This window comes from Aspergillus caelatus (assembly GCF_009193585.1).
Source record: "Aspergillus caelatus strain CBS 763.97 unplaced genomic scaffold BDV27scaffold_486, whole genome shotgun sequence".
Classification (NCBI taxonomy): Eukaryota; Fungi; Ascomycota; class Eurotiomycetes; order Eurotiales; family Aspergillaceae; genus Aspergillus; species Aspergillus caelatus.
The window spans coordinates 1,448-11,110 of NW_022475749.1; the positions used below are offsets into that span (position 1 = coordinate 1,448).

Consider the following 9,663-nt stretch of genomic DNA (forward strand, 5'->3'; position numbering starts at 1 on the left):
TAGGTATTACCAATACCGTACCGACCGACCTCTCGACTCGAGTGCTTCCGGTGGCGACCCATTTTAGCTCGTGGTTTTAACGTTGCCGGGGATGTTCTCGAAGCTGCAGCGCGCTAAAGGTAATTGGACCCGTAAGGATTCTCTACTTGCTCTTCACGAGAGGAAAAGTCTTGACATAATCATGATAATAATCAGAATCCTTCACATGTAACCATACCCTGATCCCTGGCGGACTGTGGTCCATGATCCTGACCTATATCATGTTTCGTTAAAAAAAAAACCCAAAATCCGAGAACAATTGAGCCTGATGTACCTAGGATTAATCCAGACATCCCAACCACTATGTCGGGAAATCTAAAACTATTTCCATAGTTATTTTAAAACCTGAACGGATCCATTTTTCTTAACCGACGGTTAAAATGTAACAGATGAACTAGCACTAACATTAGGCACAGGTACGGATTAGTAGTACTTTTCCTTCATGAGCTTAGATCCAAATTCGAGGATTCCACTTAAAGTACCCGTTCGGCCGTATTTGGGAGTAAACTCCGCCAATGACCGTGCCGGATGGTCTGTTTCAAAGATGCAAAATAATGGAACTGAGAACCGCACCCTAATCACACTCTCTGGTTGGTAGTCTACATCCCGAACATCGTACCCATACACCATCAATGGGTCAAGGGATTTAGGCCGAGGGAGCATTCCGAATGTCTCTTGAATCCTTTGTTCAGGGACCAGAACAATGGTAACCGACAAAAAATCCCTTCATGAATAAGATCTTACTAACCCGGCCGATATGCGACGACGAAGCCTTCGGCTTCTGACCGAGACAAAGTAATCAAGGAAAGAAAGCGTCAGAGGAACAATCTCAACGGGGTACGGAGTACAGAACAGAAATATCGGAGGCGGGTTCTTGAATCGTGGGACAATGCTTCTTGCATGCATATAATTACACAGACCATCCATCGGGCCGACCTTTGGGCTCATGGTCCATATCCACGGTCGACGTATAACAGCCCGTATTATGCATACAAGGGGGGGGGAAACATCCACACGCTCTCTCTCCCTCTCCCTCTCCCTCTCTCTCTCTTACTAGGGCCAAGGTACGCTTCCGGAAGATTGAGCGACCTCTCCGCTCATCGGATTCCTTCATCATATCCACTCCATTCTTGACCGGAGCAATCAGCAGAGAGGAGAAATGACAGACCGGCTCGATGGCATCGGGTACTGGCCTACCACTGAGAGAAGAGGTGATACCCTCTAGGGCGAAAAGGGCCCATGCGCTACCGGCGGGGCGGACTCAATCAAACGCCAGCACTCGGGCAACCCGTCTGGTCCGGACGAGCTCCGAAGACAGGAACCTCTCTCCTTCGTTCGGCCCTTGGGGATAAATTACAAGACTGGAGCCACCTGCACATGGCTGACTGCCAGATTTAGAGTTTATCCTTAGTCGTCCTCGTTTCCATGTACTTTAGTATATCAAGGCATCGACAATGGTACTTTTTTGCCTTTCTATAAATCACATCCGCTCATTGGTGGGTTTCAATAGAATCTTAGTAGATGATGAATAGAATGTAAAACGTTTTTCTACCCTCCCCGCGAAATGATCGGAGTCTATGCAATGACACTGCCGAAATCATCGTCAATGCCACTGGGGCCCAACGACGGATTGGGAAACCAATGAAGCTGTATCAATCGAATTTTGTGTAGGATGCCTCGTCTCACCGGCGAGTTTCCATTCCTATCTTACCCGATCTGTGTATCCATCCGGTTCCCGCCTGCGGTATCGTAAGTATGGTCATCCCGTTTCATGCCTGTAACCGACCTGACGCTAGGGAAGTACAGGGCCCGATGCCTATAGCCTCTTTTCTCTCCCTCATGCTAGACAGTCTACGCAGTCTACAGCCTCTTCTGTCCTATGATGTCCACTAAACGAAGAAATAAGCAAGGGGCATCCACGATTCAAATGAATTCGGATCCACTCTCGGTGGGGGTGTCTGTCATCTTGTTCGAGGTAGTAGCAACGATCGATCGTCGCTTCTGTCTTGTGTCTGGATGCCCAGTCCGGATAGATGCACTTCAGTCGGGATTAATTTCAGCCAGACAAGTCTTCACGGTTGGTGTCAAGCTGCAACGCATGCAGTAGTTGCTCCATCCCCTTGTCCTGAGATGTCGGGTTTACCCGATCGTAGTGAATGTAAGCACCACTACCATACCTACCATCCAACACCCAGTTGTGGGTGCCATTTAGAATAGCGTAGAGAGCAAGCTATGCGCACGAGCAAATGCAGCTTCATACACCCAGACGATAAAGGACCCAATCTGTCGAGGCGAGCATGCCAAGAGGATCAAGACTGTCTGGAAGGAAAAAACAAAAAAAAAAAAATATAACGGCTGTGAAGGGGATGGTACAGCCGCGGGATGATCAGGCATAGTGCATGCTCTGTGAACGGCAAATGTGCACTGAATAGCGGGGTAGAGACAGCTTTTCGAACCAGCTGTCAGTTAGCACCTCCCTAAGCAACCGTCGTCGAGCCAGTGGTGTGTCTTCCTTGTTTTCCTCCATTTTGCTTTTCGTTGTCTTTCGGCCCCACGGGATGCACAATCGCGAGGTCCACCGCGCTAGTGGTTGATAATCATATTAATTCCATTGCCCACATAGCAACCACGATAACCTGGAGAGATAACGGCGATAAGCTGATAAGCCTGTAATTTGACTTGGTCATCGCAGCCAATGGGTATCTGTCGATCGGGACCGAGGTGAGTTAGAATCGTATTAAAGTGCAGAGATGCATGTCGGCTCTTCCTCGGGGATACTCAGAAGCGTCAATAACTCAAGGTTCGGATAATTAACGTCTTCTTCCCCCTTTTTGGTTTCAGATCCTTGGTTTCGGTTTGGGTTTGGGGTTTTTATTTTATTGTATTGTATTTTCCCTTTTTCCTCAAATCGATCGCGTGAGGGTCAAAATTGCCCGACAATAAAAGAAACCTATTCAGAATGAAAAACGACGTCAGCCTTGTCCCGTGGGCGTGGCAAAAGCAACCAAAACTCCAACAATCCAACGGGATAAAGTTCAAGTGTGAGAGACCGGCTGCAGGCCAAGATCAAAGAAAACGCAACGAAGTGGGCAAGTGGCGTGCAGATTAACCACTAAAAGACCACCATTGCCGTTCAAGATCAACCCACTCAACGCGACTAAATGCTGAGAATCCCTTTTTCTTTCTCTCTCCGTCGAAGCATGTCAGCGTATAGGATGAGAATGGAAGACGACACCACGCCACGCCACGCAACACGAGACCTTAAGGGTTGGTCCCTATTTGGTCCGGATGCATCGCGAAGGCTTCCGGCGGGGGGTTCTTGGGACAATCCAGTAGAAATCAACTGAGGCGTGTCGCGTGCCTGAGCTAACCCATCGAGGTAAGTATGCCGTCGCCAAGGGTGGAAGTAGCCTGCAAGTTACAGTCGGAATCGCAATGGCAAACAGATGGACATCTCCTGGCAGTGACTTAGTACTAAGTAGTAGGGTAATACTAATCACGGAGGGTCGCCCACCAATCACAGGGACATTATCGCAATGGTTAGTGAGATAGACCGACTTCTGGATGACGCGGTAGAGGAAGATCATAGTAATTGCCCCCGACCATAAGAACAAAGGGCGGGCAAGAACAATGGACAGAGACAGAGGTGTGACGTAGCCAACGCGGGTCAGAATGTCGGCAAATCTGTTGGAGTGCGTCACAAAGGATGCCGGGAGACAGACATCGATGGCGCAGTCAAGCACCATTGTCCATAGTCCATACCAACATCGCCCCATCTGGAGATAGCGTTCAACCCCAGTCTGGGAGGGTTTGGCGATGTGGGGATGCGCTTGTCCGAGGCGTTCAATCATGACGGCCACAATGGTCATCTAGGTCCTGATAGTGATTGTTGTTATCATCATCATCATCCCTGACAATGACAATAAATAGCGATAGTAAAATCACTCTATCTATGATCGATCATCCCCTTTCATTATCTTCGAAGCGAGAAGCAGATGCAAGTCTTTCCATCTTTTTTCTCGCGGGTCCAGCGGATACTCCGGAAATAGCAAAGACGACAACAAACCCCCCCCCCTGCAGTGGTAATTGACTAGAGTGGCAATAATCTCATGCAGGAATGCAGTAAGAGCACGCGTAGCGAGGGCTGTGTCAAGCAACAGGGACGACAAGATGAAGTCAATGCGGATTAAAATGGATCAACCCACTGAGCGAAGTTAGATACAAAAAGGAGAGGGGAATGGATTTCATTCAGGCAGCTACCCAACCATCAATCAAGTTCATCGTGGTTGCCTCTTTTTTTTTTTTTTTTTTTTTCAAGTTCAATCGAGTGTGGTAGCGTTGGGCCGAAAGAAGTATAGCTTTTGACGACGAGGACGTGGAGATAGCATACTTATTACGCGCATTTCTCCAGTCAACTTTTCTCTCGCAAAGTTCACTTCTTGCGCTGAAAGAACTTTAATCTCTCGATGCATCAGGAAAGGAATGAGAGATATAAAATAACCCTGTGGACAACCTCCGAGTTATATATGGCCTTTGTGGCCCGATCACTTGTATGTATCATCACCCAACGGGACAGTGAAAAGACGTGATAGAGAATGCGCGACAATGTCAGTCCAATGGGGACGGGGAGCAGACTTTTTGTACAAAATCTTGGGGTCAAACATAACAAAGCCGACCGTCGGCCTTCAGGCATGAACCGTGATAACCTCCTGCAGGTGTTCGAGATAAGAACGGTTACATTCAAAGGATCAGCCCCAACATTCCTGCAAGGCAAATCAAATGAAACGGAATGTTTGGATCCTCGACAACCGTTATCTCTCCCTTCCTCCCCCTGTTCCCCATCCTACGTAAACTACGATAATAAGTTGAGGCTATTTGTCTCCAGGTCTCCATCACTCTCCGCAAAACAACCCCGGATAGGGCATTTTCCCTTTATCGTCTTAAGGCGTGTTGAGCTGATAGGGTCTATGGTTTCCACTCTAGAGCCATCATCGCTGCAAAGCACCGCCTATTAAACCTCTTCGGAGCGTCAATGCGTCTCAACGGCTTATCTTCTGCCAGTCAGTTAGCATCAGCCCCGCGGAGACATGGAACTCATACCCTCCCCCTGTCACGTAAGTCTGCATTACGATAAGTAGCAGGCAGTCATCATTGGCAGATCCGGTAAAATGAGCTGCACATTAATCTTGGGAGGCATAGAATAAGGTATCACCGTCAATGGCCCTGAAAAAGTATAACTTTAGTACATATATTGCTAGGATATCACGTCATTGTAGTCCTGGGCAAGATCTTCTCCCCCGATTCCATGCACAAGCGTACCAATATCTGGCGAAAAAAGGGTAAAGTTTCGGTGTACGTTGGCTAAATAAGAGGAAACCTTCCCCGGACCAAGAGGTCATCTACGTCCTCTAACTTGTTAATTGATTGCTGTCGTTCAGAGTAACCCCGTCAGTATCTGACTTGATCAAATGTACTACTTTACTTCACCGCCACTAGTCGATGTCGAAGCAGCCGGGCTACAGACTAAAACCACAAGATATTAGTACCTACATTTATCCTAAATGACGCAATATGTCTTATCGATTCCTCCTCAAACACACTATCTACACTGGCTTACCTACATTACTTAACCCCCTTTCCCAAACACTCTACAGAGTACACCGAAACAGGCATCTTGACATAAAGCTAAGAACTCCACGATAACCCTAAAGTATCATCCTGATCACCCTACCCCGAGATACGCACAGACACCTACACCTTATCGGCCATCTACCTAATCTACTACCGACAGCATCTGGAGTGTGGCATTCTCCTCCTTGACATTACCATCAGCATCTGCGACCACCTCAGAGGCTGGTGTTGAAGTATCGGACGTAAACACTAATATAAAACTAATACTGGTAGTTACCCACAAAAGGGATTCTTTTATCTTTGTTGTCAGATAAACGGGACCTCAATAGACCAATATGCTGGGATAACGATTTGGACTATTAATCTAGTGTGGTGTGGTGAGTACCGATGGAGGGGGGCTAGGTTAGGATTGATCCGTGGTCCCTGAATCCTGTGATCTTGTGTGATTATGTCTTGGATGGTAGGATGGCGTTGGAGTTGTATTATGATCGTTGTTGGCTGTATTGTTATGGAATGGGGATAAGGCTTTGATAATGTCAAGCATGGATACTTCTGGTGTGTGATTGATTCCTCAACATGTTTAGATGTGTGTCCCATCCCATCAGGACTACCAAAGACGTAACATACTCGACCAAAGATGAACGTCAGTTCTATAGATGTCATCTTCATTATCGTCCTATCAAGCCATGTCTATCTGTGATATATCCGTCCATACAGCAGAAATCTATACTTCGTTGAAGAGAAAAGGAAGGTAGAAAAAGTCTATGTGGCAGAAGAGATGATAGATAAAGATAAGAAGGAGAAAGAAAAGAATATATCAACGTCAACAGGGACATGTCGAATCAGTCCATGAGGGGGTAATAATAATGCAAAAAGAAAGGCTCAAGCAAGAGACGTAAAACCATAGTAACCTTTCAGGTCCACCAGTCATTCTCCACCAACCGGGAATGAACGAAGGTGACAATTCAGCTCTCAGATGGGATGGGATATAAACGAGTGAATCGCTGCTTGGTAGTCATGTTTGGCAACTAGTCGATCATATTGTGGCGACGAGAGTCAACGCATAGTGTACCTAGATCACTTTGCCCACGGGCCCAGTTGGCCAAACGTCTACCCTCACCATTAGACTTATTATCAATGACACCTGTCCCGCTGGTGCTCTAACAACATAGCTCGTAAAACCAGACATGGATATCCAATGATGAAACACAAAGAAATAGGACAAAAAAAAACTGAGCTGAAGTGATAGAATGAGGACAATGACATCAGAGATCTAACTGTTCCCTTGTGTACAAATGTCACCTCAAATACATGTGTAGAAAGGGGTCTCACGGAAGAAACGAAGATGGAAAATGCCGCCCAAAATCCTTTGCGCCCGCTAATGAATAGCTGTAAAGGAAATGCCCACGATAGAAAGGTGGAGGGTAGACGAAGAATAGATGCAAAAAAAAGATCGCACTGGGTATTATGTAACGGAAGCTTCTTTTCTTTTTTTCTTGCTGAAATCAATGCCGACGTGCTAGTTCATCACCGGGGAGACTGTCGTTGGCCCGGGTGGCCCATTGGGGGTGGACTGCCGAACGACGCTTGTTGCGCAGCGTCCCCGGCATACATTTGATACTGAACGACGTTCATGGGCGACATATTGTTCACGTCTTGCCAGGCGGGAAATCCCATTGCTGCAGGGGTACCAGCATACGTTACTGCAACCGGGGTCCCTTGAAGGTCCGTCGGTGGAGGACTCTGCGGATTAACGTGGTTGCCCGGGAAAGGGTGTACTGGGCTGGCCATATCGGAGCTCATATCCGGGGGAGGTTGCTGGAATTGGCCGGGGTTGTGGTATGGTGCTGCAGCCATGTCTGGTGGCGGAGGGTAGGTCATAGGTCGTGTTGGGGGCACTTGCCATACTGATCCATCCGGTTGTATAGCATACGTCGGCGCGGGACTGAGCGTCTGCGGTTGTGATGGGACTGTCGGGGTCGGAAGCCCATGTGCCATTGGCATGGTGGCCATGGGGTTAGGTCCCGGGCTCCATACATTGGAAGGCATGTTCACCATCTGTGGTTTCCCTGCCGACATGTTTGCCAACATTTGACCGTCTGCTGGAATCGTGGTGAATTCATCCCACGGTACGGAGGGATCGAGGGGCGGTGCTGTTGCAAATTCAGGAGCCCCTACATTGCGATCTAACTTTGTTAACAAACCTTCTTGCCCTCCGAAGGAGAAGATCACCACCCACCTGGCGCAAACGATGTCATGGAATTTCCAGCGAACGCCCCGGCGTTGAACGCCGCGACATCTGGAGCGGAACTCAACGGTATTGGCTGGTAGGGGAAAAAGGCCTCGGTTTGTTCTCCCCCGCTCACTGCCGGTGGGGAGGACGAGGCCGTTGATGGATCGGTCGACGCCGTGTTCGAACCTGGGCGAGCTTTCTTTTCGATTTGCGGCTGCTGATCAACTGGGAAGAATTGGCACTCCTTTTTCAGTCGAATACAATTCTCACATCGACCTTGAGCGTCGTCTGCCGCCACCAGACATCGTATCTTTCGTCGCCGACAATGCACTGTGGAATGATAAGCAACCGAGGTTTACGAGAGGATAGCGATACCACTCAGGGGCGGAAAAGAGAAACTGACCACATGCGACAGACGTGCGATGATAGCCGAGCTTATTGCGCTTCTTATCTGCGGCTGTTGAGGATTCCATGATCGCAGTTTGCGAAGTGGGTGTCGAAGTCATAGTAGTTCCGACAACCGCAGGCATAGCTCCAAGGAGCAAGACAGAGAGTTAGAGCCCCGAAAGGAAGGGCGCATGAATCGCACACGAGATTTAGTTAAAAAAGTAAGTCAAATGGGTGAGATGTACTCGATCCCTAAGGCGCGTGAAGACTACTAGTAGTGACTGGAGAACGAAAGTCCACCCATGCAGAGCGCAAAGCGCAGGGACTGAAGATCCAGACAGTAAAAGGGACACACCGCGCGCGGGAATCTGGGGGCGATCGGTGAAGTGTGTTGCTTTGGCTGGTGAAGTTGTCGTACGTAGACCGATTTCGCCGTTTCGCAATGTTACTCCACAGTCAATCTGGTGCGCGCAGGCGATGCTAACCAACAACAATCCAGAGAATGAAGGATGGGCAATCCAGAGTCGGTTTCACACGATTAGCTCGTGGTCGGGAGGAACCGCACTAAGGGTGTAAGTATTATTTTTACTTGTTTCGTCGTCGTCGTGGCAGTCGTCAAAGCAGGAGGGAATAGTTGTTTAGTATGTCGCAGGGTTGGTTGAGGGTAAATTGGCCCACGGGGACAAGGACCGTCTCCGCCCACGGGTCTGAAGGAGGTATTATAAAAGACAATATTAATAGGAGAAAAGATAAAAAAAATAAAAATAAAAATAAAAATGAAAACCAATGATAAAATAATAATAATAATAATGGAAATATAAATTCCAGATCAAGTTGATAACTAATAGTATTCCAGGGAAAGGAGAAACCTCTTCCAGAACACGTTGAAAGGTTGGAAAAGGGAGAAAGTAAAGTAAGGTACTTCGTCGCAATGAAACCTTGGGCGTGAAAATAATTAAGAAGAAGAAAATTGGAGCCAAATGGAGAGCGATACCAATGAAAGAAAGAAAGGAAGTAAACCTGAAAGAAAGCGAGAGTGGCCCAGTGCGTAATAATCAATGAATTGCCTACTTACACTTCGGGATCGAGGATCTCGGGACTTTTACTTCTTTTTCTTCCTTTTTAATTATGAAGATTAATTTTATGAGTATGATTATTATTTAAATTTATATTTTATTTTATTTTATTTTCCTCAAAGGATAGCGAGAGGAAGAGAGGGGCTTAGAAAGAAAGGGGGACAGGAAATTCAAAGCTACTAAAGGAGAATAATAATTCATTGAGGAAAATCAAAGAGACTCGAAAGGTAAAGTAAAATAAAATAAAAATTCAAAAAAAAAAAATGCGGTCGATCCGTAACTTGGTCGAAACCTTGT

The 9,663-nt window shown here is 47.2% G+C and overlaps 3 protein-coding genes across 3 annotated transcripts; all 3 read right to left on the bottom strand.

Annotated features, from left to right (window-relative positions):
• Positions 1-466: 466 nt before the first annotated feature.
• BDV27DRAFT_139548 (uncharacterized protein) lies at positions 467-1,128 on the bottom strand. Its single transcript, XM_032069478.1, has one exon. It carries the CDS (start codon positions 985-987, stop codon positions 766-768), a length of 222 nt encoding a protein of 73 aa, XP_031920399.1. The 5' UTR covers positions 988-1,128; the 3' UTR covers positions 467-765.
• Positions 1,129-3,314: 2,186 nt separating this feature from the next.
• Positions 3,315-3,890, bottom strand: BDV27DRAFT_164622 (uncharacterized protein; the record flags this gene model as incomplete). Its single annotated transcript, XM_032073726.1, has 2 exons — positions 3,315-3,496; positions 3,554-3,890. 2 exons carry the CDS (start codon positions 3,888-3,890, stop codon positions 3,315-3,317), a joined length of 519 nt encoding a protein of 172 aa, XP_031920400.1.
• Positions 3,891-6,902: 3,012 nt separating this feature from the next.
• Positions 6,903-8,669, bottom strand: BDV27DRAFT_89113 (putative C6 finger domain protein). The gene is made up of 3 exons (XM_032077886.1): positions 8,307-8,669; positions 7,910-8,233; positions 6,903-7,856 (listed from the first exon to the last, which is right to left on the bottom strand). Exons 1-3 carry the CDS (start codon positions 8,431-8,433, stop codon positions 7,198-7,200), a joined length of 1,110 nt encoding a protein of 369 aa, XP_031920401.1. The 5' UTR covers positions 8,434-8,669; the 3' UTR covers positions 6,903-7,197.
• Positions 8,670-9,663: the final 994 nt, after the last annotated feature.